Raw genomic sequence first — 24,971 nt, forward strand, 5'->3', positions numbered from 1 at the left:
TCTACCCCATGCATAATTTTATAGACTTCAATCATATCCCTCTCAGACGTCTCCTCTCCAAACTGAAGAGTCCCAAACGCTGCAGCCTCTCCTCATAAGGAAGGTGCTCCAGTCCCTCAATCATCCTCGTTGCCCTTCTCTGCACTTTTTCTATCTCTCCGATATCCTTTTTGATATGTGGTTTTGAGATGTGAACACAGAACTCCAAGTGCAGTCGCACCACTGCTTTGTATAAGGGCATGACAATCTTTGCAGTTTTATGATCAATTCCTTTCCTAATTATCCCCAGCATAGAGTTTACCTTTTTCACAGCTGCCATGCATTGAGTTGACATTCCCATAGAACTATCACCTAAGTCGCCCAAATCCCTTTCCTGGTCTGTGACTGATAGCACTGACCCCTGTAGCATGTATGTGAAGTTTGGATTTTTTGCCCCTATGTGCATCACTTTGCATATTGCTACATTGAACTGCATTTGCCATTTCTTAGCCCAATCACCTGATTTATCAAGGTCCGCTTGGAGCTCTTCGCAATCTTTTGCGGTTCTCACCACCCTACACAATTTGGTATCATCTGCAAACTTGGCCACCACGCTACCCACACCTACTTCCAGGTCATTTATGAATAAGTTAAAGAGCACTGGTCCCAAAACGGATCCTTGGGGGACACCACTCCTTACATCTCTCCATTGTGAGAACTTCCCATTTACACCCACCCTTTGCTTCCTGTTCCTCAACCAGTTTTTAATCCATAGGAGGACTTCCCCTCTTATTCCCTAGCTAGCAGTTATTATTTATTTATTTATTTCTTGAATGTCTATACCTCCCGATCCCCGAAGGGCTCCGGGCAGTGTACAACATAAAATTCAAACAGTATTGGACAAGGGCAAATCATATTGAAGATCGGGTAGGCCCATAAAGCTTAGAAGGTTGCAATTCTCAAAGAGTTCTCATTACCTGGCAGGCTGAGTGAGCTCTCTGGATGAGCACATGGTTCAAAAATGGCTGCTCTCTGCACAGCCCCGGCAAGAGGCCTGCCCCATTCAGTGACCCAGCAGGAAGAGCAAGAGAAAAGAGCACATGCCCCTCTCTTCCCAGAGTTTTGTCAGATCCCAGACCCCACCCTCCTTTGACCTGGTCAGGCTGGGTCAAGATATCTTTCCCCCCTAGGTCAGGTAGCTCTTCCTGATGTCCCTCTGGCATTATTTAAGTCCTCCAAATCTATTATACCTGATTGGAGAGGAAGAGAAGGGGGAAAAAGAAAAGGGAGGGGGGAAGGAGCCATTTCTCCACATACTTGAAGAACTGTTTGTTGCTGGTCTTGACGTTCACAACCATGCGTTCCTCATAATCCTTTTTTTGCCTCCCTTACTTGCTTCTCTTTTGCCACCATTTGTGTTCCTTCTCATATTCTCTATCAGTAGAGCTGGACTTCCATTTTCTAAAAGGCATCTTCTTTATTCTGATCATTTCCTCAACCTCCCTTGTTAACCATGGTGACTTTCTTTTGGACTGGGCACTGCCTTTCCTAATGTGCGGAACACATTCCAGCTGAGCTTTGATTACAGTGTTTTTAAATAACATCCAAATATCTTGGACAGTTTTGATTCTCTTGATTTTCCCTTTTAGCTTCCTGCGCACTATCCCCCTCATCTTTGAGAAATTTCCCTTTCTGAAGGCGAATTTAACTACATTAGTAGTTGTCACTTGTTCACATGCAGAGATACTGAATCTGACAGCATTGTGGTCGCTGTTCCCTATTGGCTCAACAACACTGACTTCCCGTACCCCTGTAATCCCCCTGTATAGAACAAAGGTGCAGCCTAATTTGAAATACTCTGTACATTTGTGGCCGCCATGTCTCCAAAAGGACATTGCACAACTGGAAAAAATATAGAAGAAGGCAATCAAGATATTAGGTGGTTGGAGCCCCGTTCCTATAACATAACTTCAAGGGTACATGATAGAGGTTTATAAAATTATGCATGGGGTAGAGAGGGGTGACAAAGATAACTTGTCCACTTTTTCCTAAAATATTAGAATTTGAGGACATCCAACAAAGTTGGTGGACAGAGAAAAGGAAATATGGAATGGATGAACTCTTACTGGTCCGATCCATCAGGGCTCTTCTGATGTTCTTAGGTTCTTATTGAGAGGTCCTGCTTTGAAAAATTTCTTGATCACTTTTTTAACAGTCAAGACAAATATAATCAATAGCAGAACCTGGATTGCAATGGTCTGTATAGATTGAAATTTTTTCTTTCTAATCAACTTCCCAAAGGGACCCAAAAACAAGATAAGCTGCAAAATATTACAGTAAACAGTGATATCACCGCGAATTGAATGCCCTTTAAGTTTTTAATTTATTTGGTCCAGTTCAACCCATACAAAAGGGGTCCTTCAAGGTTTCAAAACTATGCATGGTGATATGAGTAGTATATTGCACTCTTCTTGGGAAGAAGAAGGGGAAGAAGAAGAAGAAGAAGAGGAGGAGGAGGAGGAGGAGTTTGGATTTATATCCCCCCTTTCTCTCCTGCAGGAGACTGAAAGGGGCTTACAATCTCCTTGCCCTTCCCCCCTCACAACAAACACCCTGTGAGGTGGGTGGGGCTGAGAGAGCTCTGAGAAGCTGTGACTCGCCCAAGGTCACCCAGCTGGCGTGTGTGGGAGTGTACAGGCTAATCTGAATTGCCCAGAGAAGCCTCCACAACTCAAGTGGCAGAGCTGGGAATCATACCTGGTACCTCCAGATCAGAGTGCACCTGCTCTTAGCCACTGCTCTTAGCCACTATGCCACTGCTGCTCCAGTGGAAGGAGATTTGGGCTTAGAAATATAGGACTGGGAAGACGTCAGGAAGACACCTTGCTTTAAATTAATTTCTTCAACATGGTCTTGCACATTTCATGCCAATAGCACTTAACTATACATATGTTATCTTTATTATGTTGGAGATGGTATGATAGCCTAGGGGCTAAAAAATGCCCCCATGATGTGATGAGAGAAATTCACTTTTAACATATTGTTAAATACTTGATCTAAAATTGGCTTCGTTAAATTTATTTTTATGATTTAAAACATTTTATGCCACCTTTCCATCCAGTTAAGTGGGAAATAAAATAAGAAGTTAAAAATGTTTTGGACAAAATGGGATCAGTTGTCTTCCATATTCCCCAGTGTTTTCATTGAAAAACTGAAAAAGTCCTTGGAGTTTTTTTCAAGCTACATATTTTGAGTGTGAAAGACCTCCTTGCCTTAGAAATCATGTTACTAAAAAAGAGTATTTCGCAGGATTTTTTTCTGTGTGCTGCCAAATTTCCCAGTATTTCTGCCTAATAGATTCCCCCCCCCCCATATTTTCCCCCCTGAATTTGTTTGGGGTGTTTTTCCCAGCGCTGTATCCCTAGTTATAATGTGTAGTGGGTGTATGATTTGAATGTAGGGTTTTTTTTAAGTCAAACATTTTAAGGCTTCTGATTCCACTCAGCAATGTGTCATCATCCCCCTGTGAGAGAAGGCCTGGTGTTGTGCGGGGGGGGGGGGGGGGTAAACTAGGATCCTGGGTGGCCTGAGCCCAGGAGCACCACTCACCCCTGCTCAACCAACACTGACCATCTGACAACAGGTGCTTCCCGCGGGTCCGTCAGGCTCACAGGAGCAATGGCCATGTTGGGAACATGTTCCATACAGTCCAGATGGCAGCCCTTACGGCTACAGCGTTAGCATCTCAAACGCCCATCCGCCCCCCAATCCGCCAGTTTCAGACTCACCATGTCCAAGTCTCCCCATTACCTACCTGTATCTCCTGGCAGTGCCCACAGTAACTCAGGAGTCCTCCTTGGCACATGCTGCATTAGAGGTGGGATCTTTTCCTGCAAGGAGATAGGTCAGTGGTGGCGAACCTATGGCACCTATTGGCAGGGGCTGATGGGAATTGTAGTCCATGAACATCTGGAGTGCCATAGGTTCGCCACCACAGGGATAGGTCCAGGGAGTCCTCAGTCACCCACGGCACTGGGTGGGGCAGTGGTCAGTGTCCCCACCCCATTTCTCCCTGTCCATTGGGGATGCCCAGCAGTTGCAAGAGCAGAAAGCCCTGCGTGTAGCTGTGCACTTCGCAAATCCCCACTCAGGTGATGCTTCCACTTCAACCCCAGTACACCACACCACCTGGTGCATGGCCGCCATGGGGTACAGGTTTGTTTTGGGTCTCCCGCCATCCCTGCTGGCAGCCAGACACAGGCGGGAGAGCTGCCATGGCTGGGGTGGCTAGTAGCCATGCAAGAAGGAGAGGGGAGGAGAGGAGATTGGGGCATTCGTGCCTAGTTTACTTGCCACTGTGTCCTGAATGAGAAACTGGAGTACCTGTGAGGGCTCTGAACTGCGGGGTGGTGGTGGTGGGGGCTCAGTCATAGCATATGTGGACTTTGCTCTCCCATCTAGGTATTGGTGCAAAGTTGTGCTCTCTGTATGCTTTTCCCGCCATCCTGTATCTGCATGGTAAAATACTATCAGGCAGCATCCTGTCCCTCGCTCGCTGCCTTCGGAGTTGTATGGTGTCCTGGCCAAGGATTTTAAAGGACTGGCGGGGGGGGGGGGGGGGGCACTGTTGGTTGCTGGGGAGAGCTTGTGCCAGGGAGCCTCCTATTGGTCATTCATGTAATTGGTATACTAAACACTTTGGAGCCAAATGGGCAGGGCTGCACTGGTGGGGGGGCGAGGGGGCGGCATTTAAAGAACCTTATAAAGGCAGCCCAACTTTGTACCTGAGAAAGGGTAATTGCCGGGACTCACTTTGTCTCTGTCTGCCAAACTGCCCCCTTTTCTTTGGGTGCAGAGCATTGGTTCATCTTTGCCGCAGAGATTCCAGTGTGCAAAAGAGTGCTGAAATGCCAGTGTTAATGTATCTCTTCCCAGTTTTCTATGCACCTCCAGCTAAACCCAATCCAGGTTTCCTTGTGGTGTGTTCTGAATACAGATTGAAGATATTGGGAGATAAAACACACCGATTTGTCTGACCCCTTTGCCAGCTGGAAGTCACTCTGTTCCCCCGTGGTCTGTCCTGACAGTAGCTTCTTGTCGCACGTCAGAACCAGCAGATGCTGCAGGACACCCGTTGCCTTTGCAACCAGCCACAGCTCTTCGTGGTCGACACCGTCAAAAGCTTTCCTGAAATCTATGAAACACAAGCTGATATTCTTGTGAAAATTGTCTCATATACAGTGACCAACGTAAATTTGCAACGTGATCCCTCGTGACTGTTCCCTTTCTTGCTTTAAATAGAGCCAGAGAATGCCGTGTGCCGGGCCCTAGCTCAGTCTTGGCTCGCCTGGCCGGGCTTCCTGAAGACCAAAGCCGACAAGGTCCAGGCTGCAAGCCCTTTGCCTTGCTCCTCTGGTCACAACCAGCCTCACAGCCAGCCTCAAAAACATGGCCCAAATCCCTGTGGGGTCACCCAGAGCTCTGCTCTCACGCCAACATGTATTTGGGAGCGCAGAGGCCAGTCCTGTCCTACGGAGCCTCCGATCTTGCGTGAGCCGCGGGGTTCAGGTGTGCTTGCCTTTGGCCTCCCCTCGCCGGCAGGGCCTGCTCTGCCTTGTAACTGCCTTTCTGCCTTCCCCCCCACAGTTCTGCCAGCCAAGTGGGTGGCAGCTCTTCAGCGAGAGGCACCCCCCCACTTTCTTCATTGCTGTCCTGACAGACATCAACTCAGAGCGGCATTATTGCGCCTGCTTCACATTCTGGGAGCCCGTGGAGAGTGCCCAGGTAACCAGGCTGAGGGTGTGCTGCCCCGGGGGGGGGGGAGGGGGCACAGTGGCCCCCGACTGTCACCTGCTGCCTCTGAGCTGTGGCAGCCGCTTTGTCGGGTTATCAGTCCACGGGAGCATCTGACTCTTCCCTCTCTCCTCCACCCCACCCCCCACCTTCAGAACCGTTTGAGGAATGAGGAAGAGGAGGAGGAGGTGGCGGCGGCAGCCCTCATCCAGCCTGCTCAGCTATTTGCCCCTAAAAGTTTGGTGCTGGTCTCCAGATTGGATCATGCTGATGTCTTCCGGGTAAGGTGTTCGTTGGGTGGGACGTGTGTCTCGGGGGGCCCTTGTCCTGCGGGTGGCTGCAGAAGCCGGGAGTCTGGGAGTCTGTGGCCTCCGGGTGCTCAGCAAGGAGGCAGGCCGGCAGCCCACTCTGCCATGGAAGGCCTTGGATGCCTCACCTCACCCGCACATCCTGCGGATGAGCCCAGGACTGCCTGCGTGGATTTTGCTCCCCTCTGGGGATATTTTGTGGGTCCTGAGGTCACCCCATAAGGAACTGCTTTAGTCAGACGACAAGACTGCCTTGGAGATCACGCTAGTCCGACGAGGGGGAAAAGGAAGCTAATTCTGAAACGGACCATCAGAGCAGTCTGTGGAAGGCAACATGGAGCAGAACAGTGTCCCCCTCTGGGAGGGGAGTCAGGAGAGCTGATCGTGCTGGGGTGGGGGCGGGGCAAGGGTGAAGGAGGCCCCCCTCCTGCAGGAGCCACATGGTGAGGCAGCACCTGCGCTGGGAAATGGCCTTGGCAGTGGGAATGCCTGGAGGTGCTCTGGGCTGGCACTGTCCAGAGTGGACTAGGCCAAAACCGGCACCATCAGCCAGGACTGGAAACACCTTGTCAGTCCGTGCGGTGGTTTCCTGAGCCAGTGGAGACATTCTCTGCCCGCTGGAGCTTCTGAAGGGCCTTCCTGGGCATCCCCGTCCGAGTGCAAGAGAGCTGGGATCTGAGTGGCAGTCACTGGGTCCCTCTGAAAGGCGCTTTGAGTCAGAGCCGGCCCCTGAGGCTCCAGGAGCAGCACAGGCCTCGGAGAGGCTCCTAGCAGCAAGCCTGACCCTCCTGAGAAGGCGTGGCCCCACCTCAGACAGGCTGCTCCCCTCGAAGCCGGCTCCCCGCCCCTGCCTTGTTTGCTGTTTAAGTTCATTCACTCTCATTCCGTCCATTACGGGGCTGGGCTGAAGGGCCTCATCAGTGGAAGGAAAGGCTGGGGTTGGTGTCTCTGGCTCTGCGCCTGATGGGTCCAGGCACCCCTGGCCTCAGGCAGATATTGCAAAGGGAGAGGCCCACTGTGGACCTCACTGGTCCATTCCCATGGGGAAGAGAGTTCTGCCTCCTGGGGTCTGCCCTCCAGGAAGGAGTGGAGCCACCATCCAGGGGTGTCCCGAGTCAGCAGCGTTGAAAGCAACTGAGGTCCAGGGCTGGGGGCCCTTCTGCCCCTGAGCCGTGCCCTGGAAAGTGGGGGTCTTAAGGGCTGCCTTCCTGTGAGGCTGGTGTCTGGGTAAGGATTAGTCAGACTCAGGCTGGGGGGTCTCAGAGCTTTGTACCCCCTCTGTTCGAGGCTATGGGCCTCCTGCTTCCACTAGACAAAAGGGAAGGGCAGGGGCAGAGCCGTCTCAGCATCAGGTTGTGTCGTTGACCTCGCTATAAGGTCGTTAGGAATCTACCTCCCAGCACCACTCTGCCCTTACTGGGGGGGGGGGGAATAAGCCATCAGGGCCCCCTCACGACCTTGGCAGCTTGGATCACCCCTTCTTCAGGGCGAGCCCCGTCTCCTGGAAGGACCGGCCCCCTCCTGAGGCCCCCTTTGTCAGTGGCAGTGGGCAGGGTCAGATCAGCAGCTGCGGGGCTGAGGCCCTGCCGGATCAGTCCTCTGCTCTTGTGCCTCCAGCTCCCCCGTGTGGCTGGCAGCCGACTCCACCTGAACTGCCCTTTGTCCCACTTCACCTGCAGAACTGCCTGGGGCTGATTTACACCATCTACGTGGATGGACTGAGCACCTCCTTGGAGACAGTCATTGGGAATCTCTTGACCTGCACCATCCCCATCACAGGAGGTACCCAGGTGGGTTCGCCCTGCTGCCCTGCCCTCTGTGGCCCGTTGCATTCCAGCCCTTGTTTCATCCGCAGCAGCAGCAGAGACTGTCAGGTGGGAGGAGGCCTTGCTCTGCTCTGCGTCTCCACGCTCACGTGCTGGATTGCTCCCAGAGTGCTGGGGGGGGGGGGGCAGCCGCTGGGAGGCCAGGCAGAGCTGTGGGCTTGCTTGCTTGTGGGCTGGCTTTGCCTGGGAGGCAGCGAGCCCTGCAGCTTTTCAGGGCTGCGTAGGGCAGCTTGTGTGTTAGGAAGCGGGACCTTCCACCCACGGGCATCTTGGCCTTCAAAACGGCGTTGCCTTTCTAAATGCTCAGTTTAACCATCCCTGAGGCAGACCACACTCGTTTGCCAGCCTGGCCCATTCTTGGAAGACGGAGGTGCCCAAGGGGCCGGGAGGCTGGGAGGCTTTCTTCAGCTGGGGGCTGTGTTGGGCGGGCAGGTAGGTCTGTCTCTCCTTGTCCTTCTGCTGTGTCTCAAGGTCTCCCTTCTGGTGCCATCAGCTTGCTGCGTTCTGTTCCTGAGCGTGTTTGTTTCCCTGTTGCTTGGCCCTCTGTTTTCTCACAACAGTGACCCGTGGTGGGCAGGTAGGTAGGCAGGCTGGGGGCAGCTGGGGGCTCTGTGGTGCTTGTAGGCAGGCAGGCAGGCAGGCAGGTCTGTGTCTCTTTCCTTGTCCTTCTGCTGTGTCTCAAGGCCTGCTCTCGGGCGCTGTCGGCTTGTGGCGTTCTGCTTCTCAGTGTGCTTGTCTTTCCCCGCTGGTTTGGCCGTCTGTCTGCGTGCCGCACTGTGTTTCTAATTGACTGTGTGATTTCTGTCTGTCTCTCTCTCAGCCTGGCACAGAGGATGAAGGAGCGGTATGCACCTCTTTTCTCTCCGGGGGGCTTTTCTCTCCTTCCATGGGAGGAGGCTTGGGGTTGAGAATGCCTTCAAAGTGCTCCTCCCGAGAGAAGGCAGCCTGCCCCTCCTTGCCCCTGGTGGCACGAATAGCCGCAGCATCTGAGACAGGCAGTGGGTGACTTCACAAACAAAAGTGTGCTCCCCGGGTCTGGGTTTGGGAGTAGCAGTTGGAGGGTGCTTGTCTGCTCCCTGGTAGCTGCCTTCTTTCTGGAAACGGCTTCCATTGCCAGGCAAGGGGCCCTGAAGTGTCCACCTCCTCCTGTATGGATTCTGAGAATTTGGGGCTGTGTCTTTCCTGGGTGCTTGCGTCTCAGGGACCCTTTTCTGGCAGCAGGGCCTAGGAGGCGGGGAAACCTCTCAGAGTGGGTAGGGGGCCTTCCTGCAAAAGTGTCGCTGTTTTGGAGAGATGAGAGGTGAGGAGGGATGTTCTTCCGACAGGGAGCCAGCTCCATCCCCCGTGCTGCCAGCACCTGGCTGAGTCCTGGCCTTGGGCTTGTCCTTTGTCTCTTGCAGAGGACCATCTCTCTCGGCGCAGGGGACAGGCAAGTAATCCAGACGCCCATCACCGACTCCCTGCCAGTCAGCAACTGCAGTGTGGCTCTCCTCTTCCGACAGCTTGGTGAGAGCTGGCCCAGGCCAGTCCTTCCTCCTCTGGGCCCTTCGGCCCTGCACGGGTCTCCCCCTGCCCCTCCACCCCCTGACTTGCTGGGGACATCCAGGATTTCTGTGGGAGCTTTTGTTCCCTGTTAGCATGCCCAAGCTCTGCAGAAGGATCCTTCCCCCTTTGGCTGCCGCCTGTGGCCCCAGCCCCTCTGCAGCCATGTTCTTGGTTTGTGAAGGGCTCTGGCACGAGATCTGGACCACCTCCTTGGGCTCCTTCAAGGAAGTCTGGCTGTAATGCTCAGTGTTTCTCTACCTCTTTTCCAGGGATCACCAACGTGCTCTGTCTCTTTTGTGCTGCTCTGACGGAGCACAAGATCCTGTTTCTGTCCAGCAGCTACCAGAGATTGGCGGATGCCTGTAGGGGCCTGCTTGCCCTCATGTTCCCCCTGAAGTACAGGTGAGTGGATAGGGCAGAGTCCCTCTTGCTGCATAGGGGACCTGGTTGGCTCGCCTGGGTTGGGGAACAATGGTGTCCGGGGCTCAGGACTAAGCCTTGTTTCTGGTTTCTTGGTTTCAGCTTCACATATGTGCCCATCCTGCCGGCTCAGCTCCTGGAGGTTCTCAGCACACCCACCCCTTTCATTATTGGGGTTAGCTCCGCCTTTCAGTCGGAGACCCAGGAACTGGTGAGCCCCTGTCTGTCTGTCTGTCTGTCTGTCTGTCTGTCTGTCTGTCTGTCTGTCTGTCTGTCGTGGTTTCATACTTCAGGGATGGTGAGCTCAACCACTGCCCCTCCTTTTACTGCCCTTTAGAAAGTGGGACCAAACGAGGCGTGCAGTGTTTACAGACAGCAGCAAACACAAGGCAGTCCCTAAACCCTTAAATCAGGATAGACTAGTATCTCTTGAAGTGTCAGCATTTAAAATCCTCCCCTGCCTCAGAATTTGGGACAGCTCCCCACGTGGTCAAAATGCCATCCCGAGGTGAAGTTTGTGCCCGTTGGAGGAAGAAGAACAAGGAGAAAGAGCTGCTCATTTCCTTTTGGGAGTCTATCCCTCCTACCGTTCTGCTTTGCCCGCTAGAAGCTTCTGCACCTGGACCAAGGGCCGCCCCAGTCACTGAAATATCAACGAATTATTGCGGTTGAAAGGAATTTCTCCACACCCTGTTTGATAAATAGAGCAACACCACCCTCCCTGTCCTATCTGTGGAGTTTATGTCCAGGAGTAACTATGTCCCACTTTTATCCTCCAGGCGGCCATTTGAGATTGATGTTCTAGTCCAGTGGTGGCGAACCTTTGGCACTCCAGATGTTATGGACTACAATTCCCATCAGCCCCTGACAGCATGGTCAATTGGCCATCATGGCCGGGGCTGATGGGAATTGTAGTTCATAACATCTGGAGTGCCAAAGGTTCGCCACCACTGTTCTAGTCTAAATTATCATTCAGATCAGAAACCTTTATTAGCCATCAAAATAGAAAATTGACAGAGTAGAAACAAACAAAATGAAGTAGGTTTATACACACACACACACACACACACACAACATTCATGGAGGTAAAATAAACAGGGGAAAAAAGAACAACCCCCCAAGGGATTAGTTCAGAGTGTTGGTCAGAAACTTGGCCACCATTTCCAATATCACAGGATCCTGGTTATTCAAGAGGTAGTTCAGTTTAAAATTAAGAGAACAGGGCCTGCCAAAGTGGGGGCCAGAAGAAAAAAGTTGGGTCTAAATCCCATAAATTTCAGGCAAACAAACAGGGTGTGCTCAAGCGACTTTTCGAGAGTTTGGCAGTAGGGTTGGTAAATACCCTAGAAATTCGGTAAAATTCGGATTTATTTGGGCATAAAATTATCTGTATGCCCGAGTAAGATAAATGACATATCTGAAAAATTCAGGTACGTTGGAATTTTTTTGTATTTTTGGGTGTTTTTTTTCACGTTTTGGCCTGCAGGGGGTTCATTTTTAAAGTTAGTTGCACCAGGTGCACCTTCAACTGGGTCCCCTCAGCATTTGCCCCTCCCAAGCAAACTTTAGCAGATTTGGCTGGTTCCTTTCAGGAGACTCATGCCATCAGCCCTGTAGGAAATAAGTGCCCCTACCCAGAGCAAGACCCCCACCAGAGTGCCCCCATTGAAACCTCTACCACAGAGCCAGCTGGGAATAACAGCAAGCCCCATTGAAGTTTTTGCTGGGAAAAGTTATTTTTTCCCACCATAGAACTTGCCGAAGGGTCTGGCAGATTCTGGGGAATTTCTGAGTGTGTAGGCATTGACTGCACATTTTTGAAGATCGAGGTGACATACTTTCAAGGTGGCTCCAGGACGCCTCCTGGTAATAGCATCCAGGCTTGGCGAACTTTGCTTCTGGGGGTGAGGGGTGGGTTGAGAGAGTTCAGAGAAAACTCAGCCAGCAGGCTTCATGTGCAGGAGCAGGGAAACAAAATAAGCCTTTTGAGTGCCCATAAAATTGAACCCCCAGAAGAAAAGTTATGGTACTCACTGCACCAGTGCCATTGGGAAAGGCAGCTGTGTGGTTCCAAAGGAAACATTTAGGTCTCGAGGCAGAAGGCTGAAAGCCAGGACCTCCAAGGTAACATTCTCAGAACTGCTATTGGTTTAATGCACAGGGCCAGATAGACAGGATCAGATCAGGGGTCTGTGTGTGAATGAGGTAGGTAGTAGTGTTGGGAGGAAGGGTCCCATAATAGCTGAATTCTTGCCTACGCTGTAGGCCTGCCTAAGCAGGTTGTGTTGTCCATACACTTTGCGCCAGGCAGGCGAGCCACCAGATGGTCAAAATGCCTGTCATAGACTCCTCTTGATATTCCTAATAATCAAATCAGCCACTACCAAAAGCTGACCACCACGGAGAGGGCTACATTCACTACCTTCATCGTGCAATGAAGGGGTCCTTTCTAAGGGGCTGTTTCTGCTCCTCTCAGCCTGATAGCCTCTACCTTCGAGACTCTTGCTCTCCATGACATGAGGGGCACTTTCGGCACAGGAGTCAGAGAATTCCAGCAGGTGTCTGAGGGCCTTGTCCACCTCTCTCTTGTCCTCATCTTCTCCTGGCTGGCAACCCCAGCCATCAAGGATTTACCTGCTCCCTGAGAGCCAAGAGTGGCCTGCATCAAGCACACCACACCCACCATTTCCATCCAGAATGCAATTAAGCAGACTTGTGGCACTCTTGGAAAAACACTTGACTGCCGCGCCCCCCACCCCGCTTGCTTTTCAGTCTTCCTAAAAACTTTAAAGGGTGAAGAGGGTAAGGAAGCTGTTTACCTGAATTATGCATCATCTTGCAATGTCCTTGCGCCAGCAGAACTTTCCTGCTGGCGTGGCTTCAAGATCCGCCGTCAGACTCCTCAGAGCCTGGACTCTGCTCAGCCCTGAGAGATGCGGCTCTGTCAGGTGACTCGCCTCCATCAGCAGGTGTCCCTATAGCTGGATCCCTGAGCTACAAGCTGAATCCAGGAGTTAGACACGCAGATTGGGGCCCAGGAAAAGGGGCACCCTGACCTCCTCTGCGCTGCCTCTTGCTCCACGTCAACAGGGAACTCGCCTGGTCGCCCGCTCCCCTGGGAGCCACTGTCTTGGCGCCTGGAGCTCTGACATCATTATTATAATTATTAGTAGTAGACAGATTATTTTCACTGTTATTAATGGGGGCCATTGATATTTTTCATCAGTCAATAAAGGGTGCCTTTGCCAGATTTGTGTTCTTTCCCTGTTGACTCTTTCCCAGGCTTGTTGGAGCAAAGACTGTTTTGTTTTCTTTCAGCTGGACGTGATTGTAGCAGACCTGGATGGCGGGACGGTCACGGTCCCTGAGTGCATTCACATCTCTCTGCTGCCTGAGCCACTTCTCCATCAGACGCGAGGCGCCCTGTCGATGGTGAGCAAAGTACTGCCAAACTCTGACTTGGGTGCCAGAGCCAGCAGGTGGGATCGGAGGTCTGGGCAGGACTTCTTGAAACAGCAATCCAAGAACCCTCAGCAGCTGAATTTCACTTTGTAGTTTCTGTGCCTAAATAAATTGAGCCAGCGTGGTGTAGTGATTAAGAGCAGGTGGACTCTAATCTGGAGAACCAGGTTTGATTCCCCACTCCTCCACCTGAGTGGCAGAGGCTTATCTGGTGAACAGGATTTGTTTTCCTGCTCCTACATTCCTGCTGGGTGGCCTTGGACTAGTCACAGTTTGTTCAGAACTCTCTTCACCCCATCTACCTCACAAGGTGGGGAGAGGAAGAGAAAGAAGTTTGTCAGCTCCTTTGAGTCTCCTTGCAAGAGAGGAGGGTGGGGTATAAATCCAAACTCTTCTTCTTCTTCTTGTGCATTTTTACTGAAACGAGTGTCCTCCGTAATAGTCTAACAGGATGCAGAAAATGGCCCTATATTTGGCAGTGCTTGCAGATAGGCAAGTGAGAAATTTTGTGCTCTGTGTGTGTGTATGTGTGTGTGCGTGTGTGCATCAGTCTTAGCCACAATCCTGTACATAGTAATATATGGCTGAAGAAGGAAAGAGAGCCAAGGAGGAACCTTCTTTTGGAATGTTCTAGAAAGGCGGGCTGAATGGACACAGGTCTGGGAAGGATCTCAACGTTTGCATCTCTTGAGCATATCCAGTTACTTGGTTTTTCTGGGAAGAAGTTATTGACATTAGTTTTGTCTTTGGACGTTCATTTTTGAAGCTGCTCGCGTCCTTGCAGACGTTCTGCCGGTCTCTTGGAGGCTGACCAGTGGTCAGTGAAAGCAGACCCTCCGTTGTTATTAGGTGTTTTGACTGTATCTATATCCTGCCTTCCATCCCAGTGGGGACCCAGAGCAGCCAACATCAGCCTTCGCTCCTCCATTTTGCCCTCACAGCAATCCTGTGAGGTTGGCTGGCTGAGAGTGCAACTCGTCGAAGGTCGCCCAGCAAACGTTGGTGGCGCAAGTGCCCTTGCTACCACTAAAAGAATTCTATTACAACACTTAGACTGGAGCCCAGAAGCACCTCAGAGACCATCAGTAAATTCAGAATAGGAATTAAGATCCCGGAGCCCTTTTCTTCCAGTCAGAAGTTGGAGGGGCCTTGTTTGGGCGGGCAGAGGTTCAACGCACTTTGTCATCAGCTTGATTATCCTAGAATCATAGGCGGATTCCGCATGGGCCAAAAACAGTGGTGTGAAAATGTTGTAAATCCTTTTACACCGTTTTAAACCATTTTACACCATTTTCACACCGCTGTTTTTGGCCCGTTGGGAATCCGCCGTAGAGTTGGAAGGAGCCACACGGGCTACCCAGTCCAGCCCCCCGTGCTTCTGTCCCGTGTGTGCAAATGATGGGAAAGGCCTCAGTGAACCTCAGGGGTTAACAGACGGGTGCTGAAGAAGTTCTGTTCCAGGTCAGCCATCAAAATGCTGACCTATTGTGGTGCCCCGTGGGGCTCGTGGCTGTGCCATTGCTCTGAAGGAATGAATCTGAAGTGGTTGCGAGTGAGAGCAGACTGGACTGGCCCAGCTTCTGAGTCTCCTTCCTTGCTTGTGCCAGTGGAGGGCACCCTCACTGAATCTGAGCCATAAGACTGAAAGAGAGGCCAGTTTAATAAGCAGAGTCAGTGAGCCATTACTAGAATAAGAATAAGCATAAGCATTTTGCTGTCATTGTGCACGCACAACGAAATTTACAGCAGCATTCCTCGATGCACACAATTTCAGACTCATACCCCATCCTCCCTTTCCCCTTCCTCCACCCATCCCTACACAGCCCCAAACACATCAACACGAAGCCGCGGAGTTCAGCATCGCCACAGCTCTAGAGGAGAAGCTGTCTCTAAGCCTCTTTGTCCTAGTTTTGATAGACCTGCATCGTCTGCCGGATGGCAACAGTTCAAAAAGAGAGTGTGCTGGATGAGACGGGTCTCTCAGAATATGTTGGGCTTTCTTTAGGCTTCGGGAATTATAGAGTTCTTCCAAGGAGGGGAGAGGGCAGCCGATAATCCTCTGCCATGCTTCTGTCTTGTGACTAGGTTTTAGACCCCGAGCTGGAGATTGCAGATCTGGCCTTCCCCCCCTCCACCATCTCTGCTTCTTCCCTCAAGATGCAGGTAAGAAGGGCTGAGCTTCCAAACTAGAGGGCGGGGGGGCAGGGTTGGGGTTCAGGTAGCGCAAAGTGGCCTCACCTCTCCAGGGGATTGTTCAAATGTTTGGTGTGTTCAAGAAAGTAGATGGGAAGCTGGCAGCCATCTAGAACTAAGGTATCATGGAAGTGCGCACGCACTTATGTTAGAATCTCGCAAGCCGTACTGTGAGACAGAACAATTGATAATGAAAGGCATTGCATAGGGGGGAACCGTCAGCGGCCTGCAGCTACACTTGCGCATAGAACATCCACAGAACTGGTGATGACGAAAGCTGTGTTCTTGACAACGCCGTCGAATCAAACTTGACACTCGAATCATCCACCCAGTTGCCTTGATGAGTGTATGTCTGAGTCTCCTGACCAAGCAGTCTTTAGTACAGTAAATGCTTGTGCCCTGGATTTGACCTCTGCCAGGGGCAAGGCTGGCAGGAAGGTGGTGTTTAGATGATGGCCAGCAGCTGCAGGCCAATCAACAGCAAAGCTGAACAAAGAGCCCAGAGCAGAACCTGCGCCTCATGCACTTGGAGGTGGTCTTCTGAGCACACACGCAGCCGGGCACGCCAGCACGGAGCGCTGGGAATCTCCCTGCAGCTGTGGTGGCAGCACAGACAAAGGCATCACCTGCTGGAAGTGGGTGGGCAGAGCAGATTCTAGCCACTCATTTCAGTCCCCACACGGAGGCAGCTGCTGGGCAGCCTTGAACAGAGTCACAGGCAGGCGTGGGTTTTGTGCCATCAAACTCAATCCCTTACGAGTGGCTTCTCCCCTGTACCAACAGTTTAGGTTAGCAGGCCACCAAACATTGTGCACCTATTGCAGGGAGAGGGACTGCTGTTACCTGCTTCTATACAAAGCAGCAATCATCCCTTCCCTTCCCATGCCACGTGGCTTATAAAATGCCAGCAGTGATTTGGGGTATTGTGCCCCCTGAGGAGTCTTCTTTCCCTCCCGCCAGCAAATGACAGAAGCGAGTCCCAGCATCAAATGATCCCTTCTTCGCCCCCTCCCAGTGTGGGTCTCATGCTGAAGGCAGGTGAGGCTACAGAAGAGCAGGAGCTGCCTCCTGTCTATCAGACCCAGTGAAGCACCTGGGAGGATGCAGTCCTTCGGATGTCCTAGCGTCAAGTCATGCAGGGCATTAGAGGACAATATCACCCCTCTGAGTTGGGCTCTGGAGCAGATCAGTCATATCGAAGTCACATGTTCCCAATGACCAGCCCTGATCAGCTTCTGCACCCCTTTCAGTGGTTGCCCTGGGTACAGCACACTGCGGCAGTCTAGTCCAGATGTCACTAAGGCATGGATCTAGGATCAGGCGCAGCTGAGGTGCCAGCTGGAACTGGTTGTGATTTTTGTGTAAGTAGAAAGCAAGGTATTGGGAACAAGATAATGTGCTCAGCAAGTAGGCAATGTGTACTGTACACCATCGTCTAGTCTGTGCTCCATTTAGCATTCGGAACCATTTCCTTATTGTATAGTCCTATTACCTTTATAGATTTGCCTTCCTGCACAGTTTGCAGAATGACAGAAGCGTAGGAGCCTTCCTGACCTCCTCAGGCCGCTGTTCTGCAGGGCAGGGTCCCCAGCAGAGAAAGCGCTTGGACCACGGGTGGCTGTCGATGTTGCCCACTGGTAGGGAGGCACCCCCAGAAAGCCCTGCTTGAATGACCGAAGCTGTTGTGACAGAACGTAAGAGGAGAGCTGGTTTTGCCGATACGAGAATCCAGGGCCACAAAGTGCTTTGTATGTAGCAGTCGGCATCTTGAACTGTTGTGTCTCAGCGTGGCTCCTGATAGTAATCGAGCTGTGGAATTCCGTGCCAGTGGGAGTTTGAGTTGACTCGGAGGGCAGCCCAGGGTAGAGCACGTTAGACTGGCCCAGCCTGGCTGTGACTGTGGCATGGATCCAAGTGGAGAGATTGACTGAGTCCAGATAGAAAGACACCTTCCAGGCTCAGTTGAGCGGGAGGAATGCATTTTTACAGCTGCCTGAATTCTTGCTTCTCTCGCGCTAATGCTGGGTCCGGTATAACTCTGAGGTCCTTACTGGGGATCAGCTGGACCCCATTGAAGGGGAGGAACAGAACTCTGCCTTCCCAGCTGTGTGGCTGGACTCAGCTTCCGTTTGACTCTCGGCCATTATGGCGCCGCTGCCGACCTGTGTCCTGGCATGTCCAAGAGATTTGGAGAAGGGTTGCCTGATGGCTAATGGCAGCCAACTGCCAGGCTACTGGTGACTTTCCCGAAAATCTTTGCCTAGCGCTCGAATGGCCCGGGGGCTCGGACTCTTCCCAGGGCGCTGACTCTTCCTTCCTGACCTGCAGGACAAGGAGATCCGGGCCGTGTTCCTGCGCTTGTTTGCACAGTTGCTGCAAGGCTATCGCTGGTGCCTGCACATCATCCGCATACACCCAGAGCCCGTCATCCGCTTCCACAAGGCAAGGCTGCTCAGCCCTGGTGGCTGGGCTTCTGGACACAGAGCCAAGGGAGCCAGCGTGGCGGGGGCGGTGTGTGTGTGTGTGGAGCCGGAGGGTTGCTCAGCCCAGCCTCGTTAGAGGAGGACCGGGGCAGGTGCTTTTCCAGACGGCTCCGTCCATTTGCAGAAATGCCTGATGAGCCGGGCCTGTGCTGGAGAAACCCCGGCTGCTGGGGCAGGCTCTTTCGTCTCCTGGCGCCTGTGGGCTGCCAGTCAAGCCATCTTCTATGCCCCAGGGCAGGAGCAAGGCACATTTCTTTGTGTGTGCACCCACAGAGGAGTGCAGAGGTGTGCATGTGTGGTTAATGGGGGGAGGGGGGAGCTTTTGGTGAATGCCAGCCCCTTCCACCAGGGGTCAGCCCTTAATTATGACTTGCCCCATATGTTGTGGCCCATATGTACCTCCAAATGATGACCCTTCAAAGATTTCTGAGGGGGTCTCTGGCTTTTTCCAGGCAGCCTTCCTTGGGCAGAGGGGACTGGTGGAAGATGACTTCCTCCCCAAGGTGCTGGAGGGTATGGCGTTTGCGGGCTTTGTGACCGAGCGGGGCCCCCCTTACCGGACTGCTGACCTATTTGACGAGGTGAGGGGCTGTCTGCAGCATGCTGTGCTCTGCCATTCAGGGGACATTGTGGGGGGGGGGAGCATGTGTCAGTTGAGATTCCCCCCCTCCAGCAGTCTCCTTCCTTTCCCCTAGCTGGTTGCCAATGAAGCAAAGCGGATGCAAGCAGACGAAGGCAGCAGGGCTCGGGTTCTGCGCCATATCAAGGAGCTGGCGGAGCAGCTGTACAAAAACGTAGGAGCCGCTGATGTGGGTGTGGGCCCTTTCCTTTTGGGGAGGGGGTGCCGGTGGGTGCTGAGCCTGCCCTGAATGTGGGAAGTGAGTCGATCCGACGTGGCCGCTGGAGGAGTCCCGTGGGAGGAGCCGGGCCTTGGGATCCACTCGCTCAGCAGTGGAGAGGGGGCTAACCTGTGGCATTATGCCTGCTGCAGGAGAACCCGTATCCTGCCGTGACAATGCACAAAGTGCAGAAGCCCGCCGAGGGCTGCCACCTGCGCTTGCACCAGAGGCCTTTCCCTCGTCTGGACGAGGGGACTATCCAGTGGATCGTTGACCAGGCCACCGCCAAACTCCAGATGGCTCCCCCAGCAGTGAAAGCGGAGAAGAAGTGCATGGTGCCATCCGGGCCTCCTCTTGGTACGGTGTCCTGAGAGGGTCATTGTCTTATTGTGGTTGTCTTTGTCCTTTAGTGGTGAGGCTTGTGGGGGCTGTTTACCAGGTAGGACACGGCTGAAAATCGTTGTGAACCCGAGAACAGCTCCCTCCCCCCTTTTGTTCCCAGTCAGCTAGGCCAGGAAGTGAAGCAGGGGGTATTTGGGGGGGGGGGGTGTTCCTTTGAGCAGCATCCAAACATCCCCATCTTCACTTCTGCTTGCCGGCTCAGCCCATCCATCCAGTTTCTCAGGGGCAAGGAACCCGTGGGCTGGGGTGGGGTGGGCTGTCCTGACAGAGCAGGTTTTTCCATTCTGAGTCCAGTCCAGTCCAGTGGCTCGAGTGCTGGACGAGGGCCATGGGAGAACTGGGTTCATATCCCTCCACTCCTGTGATGCTCACCGGTTGACCTTCTCAGTCTAGCCTACCTCAGAGGGTTGTTCTGAGAACAAAAAGAGGAAGGGACAGTTACTCAGACCACCTTGGCAAGACGGGGTGGGGGGTGGGTGGAATGTCCAAGACCATTACTAGCAGCTGCCTTGCCAAGATCTGGGGGTGGGGGGATCTGGTCCCAGCAGGGCTTTGTGTCAAAGGTTCCCGTGCCTTCCTGCCCCAGGGGGCTGCAACGCTCTTGTGGATAGCAAGCAGCAGCATTCTTCTTGTCCCCCCCCCCCCCCAATACTGGCCAGGTGCCGTCACGGAGCGCAACGGAGTTGTCTTGGCCAACAGTGCCCGTCGGCTGGAGGTGGTGAGGAACTGCATCACGTACGTCTTTGAGGGCAAGATGCTGGAGGCCAAAAAGGTGAGGGGGGGGGGGACTGCGCAAGGACTTCTCTGCCTTGTGGGGGCTCCTTGGTCATGGGCTTTGTTCGCAACAATGCGGAGCAGCAGCAGCAGCCATTTGGCCCCACCAAACCCTGCTGATCTCTGGCCTCTGGGAGGGAGGGGCCCTGACTCTGAACGCAGCGTCTTGTATTGGGCAGTGGCCACTAGTGGAGCTGCCATTCTGCGAATTGTGAAACCCCTTCACACAACACTCTGCAACAAAACCCTTCCAAAGCATGAGCTGGAGAGCCAGCGTGTTGTCGTGGTTAGAGAATTGAGCTAGGATCTGAGGGCCTCTGACTCTGCCACGGAAGCTCGCTGGGTGACTTTGGCCCCACCACACACACTCAGCCTAACCTACCTCAGCAGGTAGCTGTGAGGATAAAGTCGAGGTGAGGACGGGATAGAGGCAGAGTACACATTAATTGAATAAACCAATAATATTTGCACTTTGAACCAATCCCCTCCCACAAATTCTGCATCACATGAAGCTGAACTTGCTTTGTAACTTGAGGAGCTGCCCGAAATGGAAGAGACCCTCCTTCTCTAGGCCCCGAGTTTTTATCACCTCTGTTGCTCTCTCACAAGACCTTCCTGCCCCCATTTTCCTTCTACCACTTTAATCGTCCAACTTTATGACTCCACGTGAGACTCCCCAGCAGGGGTGGCGTCAGAATCTATTAGCCTACCTGAGAGCTTGACTGTTCACTGGCTCCAACCCCCGGCCCGCCCACCCACCCACCCTTGCCTCAGCTGTCATTCCGCGTAATTGCTCCAGTCCACAGAGGGAGAGCAGCAGTCACAGTCACTGGGATGTAGGGGTGAATTCGTAGACAGATCAAGGAGGATCAAGATTGGGAACTGTAGATCGACTTCTCCTCCATAAATCTGTCCAAGCCCCTTTTAAAGCTATCCAGGTGAGTGGCCGTCACCACCTCCTGCGGCAGCATATTCCAAACACCAATCACACGTTGCGTGAAGAAGTGTTTCCTTTTATTAGTCCTAATTCTTCCCCCCAGCATTTTCAATGGATGCTCCCTGATTCTAGTATTTTCCCTCCAGATGCCCCCTGGTTCTAGCATTTTCCCTCCAAAAGCGTGGATGGGGGGGTGGGGGGGAGCTATTCCCTCACAAACCTGATGGGATCCAAACTTGCTGATGCTGACAGGAAAAAAATATGCTGGGGGTGTAGTCAACAGTTCCATGAAAGCGTCAGCTCACTGTGCGGCAGCAGTGGGAAAAAAGGCAAACTCTGTGCTGGGGATTATTAGGGACGGGCTTCAAAATGAAATGACTGGTGAGCCGACTGCCTCTGTTTCTAGGCTGCATCCCCTGGTCACGGCATCTGGAAGGGGCCACGCTAGCCCTTTAGTACACCCTCCCCCTGCCCGGTGCAGGATCAGCTGAGTGCATCCTTGCCATCTAGCTTAGATTGCTGCAGTGCATTCCGCGTGGGGCTGCCCTTGCAGAGTGCTTGTGCAGAGTGCTATGGCAAGGTTATTGAACTGAGTGTGTTGCAGGCGCTGGGTCACTCCAGTCTTGTTTCATCCACGCTGCTCCCACTTTGCTTCTGGGTCCAATTCGAGAGGACCTTAAAGCCTTGTGTGGTTTGGGATCGGTCTATTCCCATCTGGCCTTACCTGATCATTACAGTCTTCTTTGGGAGCCGCCAGCTTAGGAGGCTAGAGAGGCGACAGATGAAGAAAAGAGGGGACTTGTTTTCCTCGGGTCTTCTCTACATGCTGTCCTTGGCCTCTCCTAGCTCCTCCCTGCTGTGCTGCGGGCCATGAAGAGCCGGGCCGCTCGGCAGTGTCTGACTCAGGAGCTGAACCTGCACGTGCAGCAGAACAGGGCCGTGCTGGACCACCAGCAGTTCGACTTCATCGTCCGCATGATGAACTGCTGTCTGCAGGTTTGGAGGCTTGCCTGGATTTGGGCTCCCTGGGAATGGTCGTGGGAGGCTGTGGCCCTGTTCTCGCTGCCCTTCCCTGACATGCCCTCCTGCCTACCTGCCCGCCCACAGGACTGCAGTGCCACAGACGAGCACGGGATTGCTGCAGCGCTTCTGCCACTGGTCACTGCCTTCTGCCGCGTGAGTAGTCTGCGGGCACAGGGCCAGTAGGGCCGGTCCAGGAGAAGGGCTCGGTCCCCGTGTGGTTGTCCCCCGTGGGTCCTCATGCCAGGGGACGGACCAGGCTGGAGCGAGCTGAGTGGGGCCATTGGGCACAAGGGCTTCTGCTTTCCTCCTCCCCAGAAACTCAGTCCTGGGATCACGCAGTTTGCCTACAGCTGTGTGCAGGAGCACTTGGTGTGGACCAATATCCAGTTCTGGGAGGCCATGTTCTACTGTGATGTGCAGAACCACATCCGGGCTCTGTACCTGGAGGGCGCGGAGGAGAATGGTGCACAGAAGGTAAGGCTGCGAAGCTGTCTTGTGGTCGGCTGCCACGAGGTCCTGGCTGCAGGCTGAGGTTTCTTCTCTTCTCTGGCCTGGCCAGGGAGGCGAAGACGGCCCACAGAAGGAAAAGTCAGCACTGGAGATTGCCGCGGAACAGTGTTGCTACTGGCCAACCTTTAGCCGTGAGAAGCAGCAGGAGCTGATTCAGAAGGAGGAGAGCACCGTCTTCAGCCAAGCCATTCACTACGCTAACCGCATGAGCTACCTGCTGCTGCCCCTGGACACCAGCAAAAGTCGGCTGCTGCGGGGCTCAGGCCTGGCGGATGTGGAGAGCGTCAGCAACAGCTTCATCACCAACAGGTGTGTTGCCGAGGGGTGGAGCCGCCTGCGAGCGTCTTCTGGGCTTCTCCAGCTCTTTCGTCCCTGCACCGTCAGGTCCTTGGGGTTCACCTGCTTTCTGGGATCCGTGGTAGAAGGATTTGGCAAGATCTCCATCCCTTGAGCCGGGTGACGGAATGCTGCTTGCTCCGCAGTCCTGTTCTGGGGCAGCAGCCGTTGCTTGTGTGGGGAAACGCGAGCCCACTCACAGAGCAGTGGCAGGCAGGGATCGGGCAGCCCAGAGCCTGGAGAGGTTCATGCCTGTCGCTTCCTCGCCAGCATTGCCGGCAGCGTGGCCGACAGCTATGACACGGAGAGCGGCTTCGAGGAGGCTGAAAGCTCTGATGTGGCCAACTACGTGGTACGATTCATCAACCGCTTTGTGGACAAAGTCTGCACCGAGAGTGGGGTCACCAACGAGCACCTCAAGGGGCTGCACGTCATGATCCCTGGTAGGTCTCTGCATTGTGAGGGAGGGGGCAGGGAGGGCGGGTGTCTGGCTCAGATTCTCTGAACGTTACCTTGAAGAGTGACTCTTCGGTTGCTCCCCCCGCCCACCAGACATTGTCCAGATGCACATTGAGACCCTTGATGCTGTGCACAGAGAGAGCAAGCGACTGCCCCCGATACAGAAGGTAAGAGTGGGCCCACCATTCAGGGGAGCCACCGTTGGCATACGTGTTCGGGGCAGGGCCAAGATATTGAGCCCCTCAGGCTGGAAGTGAGTCGTCCTGGCCCTTTGGGTCTGGCAAGAAGGGGGCAGGAGAGGTGGCTGCATTTGCCCTGAAAGGGGGCTTCTGCATATGGGGTGGAGAGTGCCTCTGCTTCCCACCTGGCCAGGCACTCTCTCTCACGTCGGTTTCTTGCAGCCCAAGCTACTCCGGCCGAGCCTGTTGATCGGGGAAGAGAGCGTGATGGACGGCCTCCGTGTGTATCTCATGCCTGACGGGCGGGAAGAAGCTGCTGGGGGGAACATGGGTGGCCCCGCTCTGCTCCCTGCGGAAGGAGCCGTCTTCCTCACCACCTACCGCATCATTTTCAAGGGCACCCCAACGGACCCCTTAGGTGCAGGTCTTTTCTGGGGAAATACGCTTGGGTCAGGGTTGATTTGATTTAAATTAAATTGATTTAAAACACGATTTGAATCATTAGTCAATACAACTTTGATTTAAATCATGGTTTTCTACATAAAGACTAATTCTTGCTGGTATAATCTTAATATTTACAACCAGGTAAATGTTTATTTTTTAGAATAATACCTTTTCAGGTTAGTTTTACAATTTTATTAGAAACAGATATAGATAATTCACCTTGCAATAATTTCATAATTATCTCCAAATTCATTTGGGTCACCAGACCTAGGATTTTTTTGGTGCAGTGTTTGCATTTTGCACACATGCCTCTCTTACCCAAAGGTGGAGGAACTTCATTAAAATACTCCCAAGCTTGGTCTCTTTTGCGGCCTACTGCCATTATAGGTTTTCTCCTCCAGGGAGATAATAATATGATAAACCTCAGGTTAAACACCTGAAGATCCCAAAATGTGTGGGATATTCTGCTAAGAAGGTTTCACTTTCATTTTTACTGCTCACTCCGCCTCCTCACACTTGGCTCCTTGTGCAGATCTATTCCACTCCAAACAATCTTCTATCTATTGAATTTCTTGAAGCTTTGCACAGAAGAGGTCAGGGGCTGATTTTGTATACATGGTGTGCAAAGGGACAGTGGGATTAAGGTATTTTCCTCCACCCTGGATATTTATTTTGTAACTTTTTCTCTGTGAAGAAGAAGCTTGTTACCTTTGCGGACCTAAAAGTCAGCTTTGGAAGCTGTAAAACCAAGCACCTGTGACAATACCTTCCAGATGGAAAAACTATCCAAAATAATTTAACAGCAGCCTCTGAAAGAGCACAACGCTGTGAATAAACTGATAGAATTTGTTAACCAAAAACATTAAATATTGCATGAATATGCAGCCTCATGTTATATTAATTAAAACTCATTATGAATTACTTTTAGACTATAATGGATCTTAAATAGATAGATCTTTTACATAGATTTTCCCTCAAAAATCATTTTATTTTAAAAATCTGTGTTTTTTAAAAAACAAAATCGATCTTTATCCCCCCTGGTTTGGGAAGGGGCTGCAG

At 52.6% G+C, this 24,971-nt stretch overlaps 1 protein-coding gene across 9 annotated transcripts in view; it reads left to right on the forward strand.

Moving 5' to 3' along the window:
* SBF1 (SET binding factor 1) overlaps positions 1-24,971 on the forward strand; it is a 74,475-nt gene that overhangs the window by 27,134 nt on the left and 22,370 nt on the right. For 4 of the 9 annotated variants that reach the window (XM_048499747.1, XM_048499749.1, XM_048499750.1 and 1 more), the window contains exons 3-23: positions 5,626-5,763; positions 5,928-6,053; positions 7,760-7,870; positions 8,727-8,750; positions 9,307-9,412; positions 9,721-9,853; positions 9,974-10,082; positions 13,190-13,303; positions 15,419-15,496; positions 17,855-17,968; positions 18,462-18,590; positions 18,705-18,803; positions 19,001-19,205; positions 19,910-20,022; positions 21,808-21,957; positions 22,069-22,137; positions 22,300-22,458; positions 22,544-22,803; positions 23,101-23,273; positions 23,383-23,456; positions 23,691-23,886. In XM_048499747.1, coding sequence (XP_048355704.1) covers positions 5,626-5,763; positions 5,928-6,053; positions 7,760-7,870; positions 8,727-8,750; positions 9,307-9,412; positions 9,721-9,853; positions 9,974-10,082; positions 13,190-13,303; positions 15,419-15,496; positions 17,855-17,968; positions 18,462-18,590; positions 18,705-18,803; positions 19,001-19,205; positions 19,910-20,022; positions 21,808-21,957; positions 22,069-22,137; positions 22,300-22,458; positions 22,544-22,803; positions 23,101-23,273; positions 23,383-23,456; positions 23,691-23,886 — 2,680 coding nt within the window. Of the gene's footprint in view, positions 1-5,625; positions 5,764-5,927; positions 6,054-7,759; positions 7,871-8,421; positions 8,484-8,726; positions 8,751-9,306; positions 9,413-9,720; positions 9,854-9,973; positions 10,083-13,189; positions 13,304-15,418; positions 15,497-17,854; positions 17,969-18,461; positions 18,591-18,704; positions 18,804-19,000; positions 19,206-19,909; positions 20,023-21,807; positions 21,958-22,068; positions 22,138-22,299; positions 22,459-22,543; positions 22,804-23,100; positions 23,274-23,382; positions 23,457-23,690; positions 23,887-24,971 lie in introns of those variants that run through there. The other 5 variants (XM_048499748.1, XM_048499756.1, XM_048499752.1 and 2 more) reach the window with 2 other exon arrangements.

The sequence above is a fragment of the Sphaerodactylus townsendi genome, linkage group LG06 (assembly GCF_021028975.2).
Source record: "Sphaerodactylus townsendi isolate TG3544 linkage group LG06, MPM_Stown_v2.3, whole genome shotgun sequence".
Taxonomy (NCBI): Eukaryota; Metazoa; Chordata; class Lepidosauria; order Squamata; family Sphaerodactylidae; genus Sphaerodactylus; species Sphaerodactylus townsendi.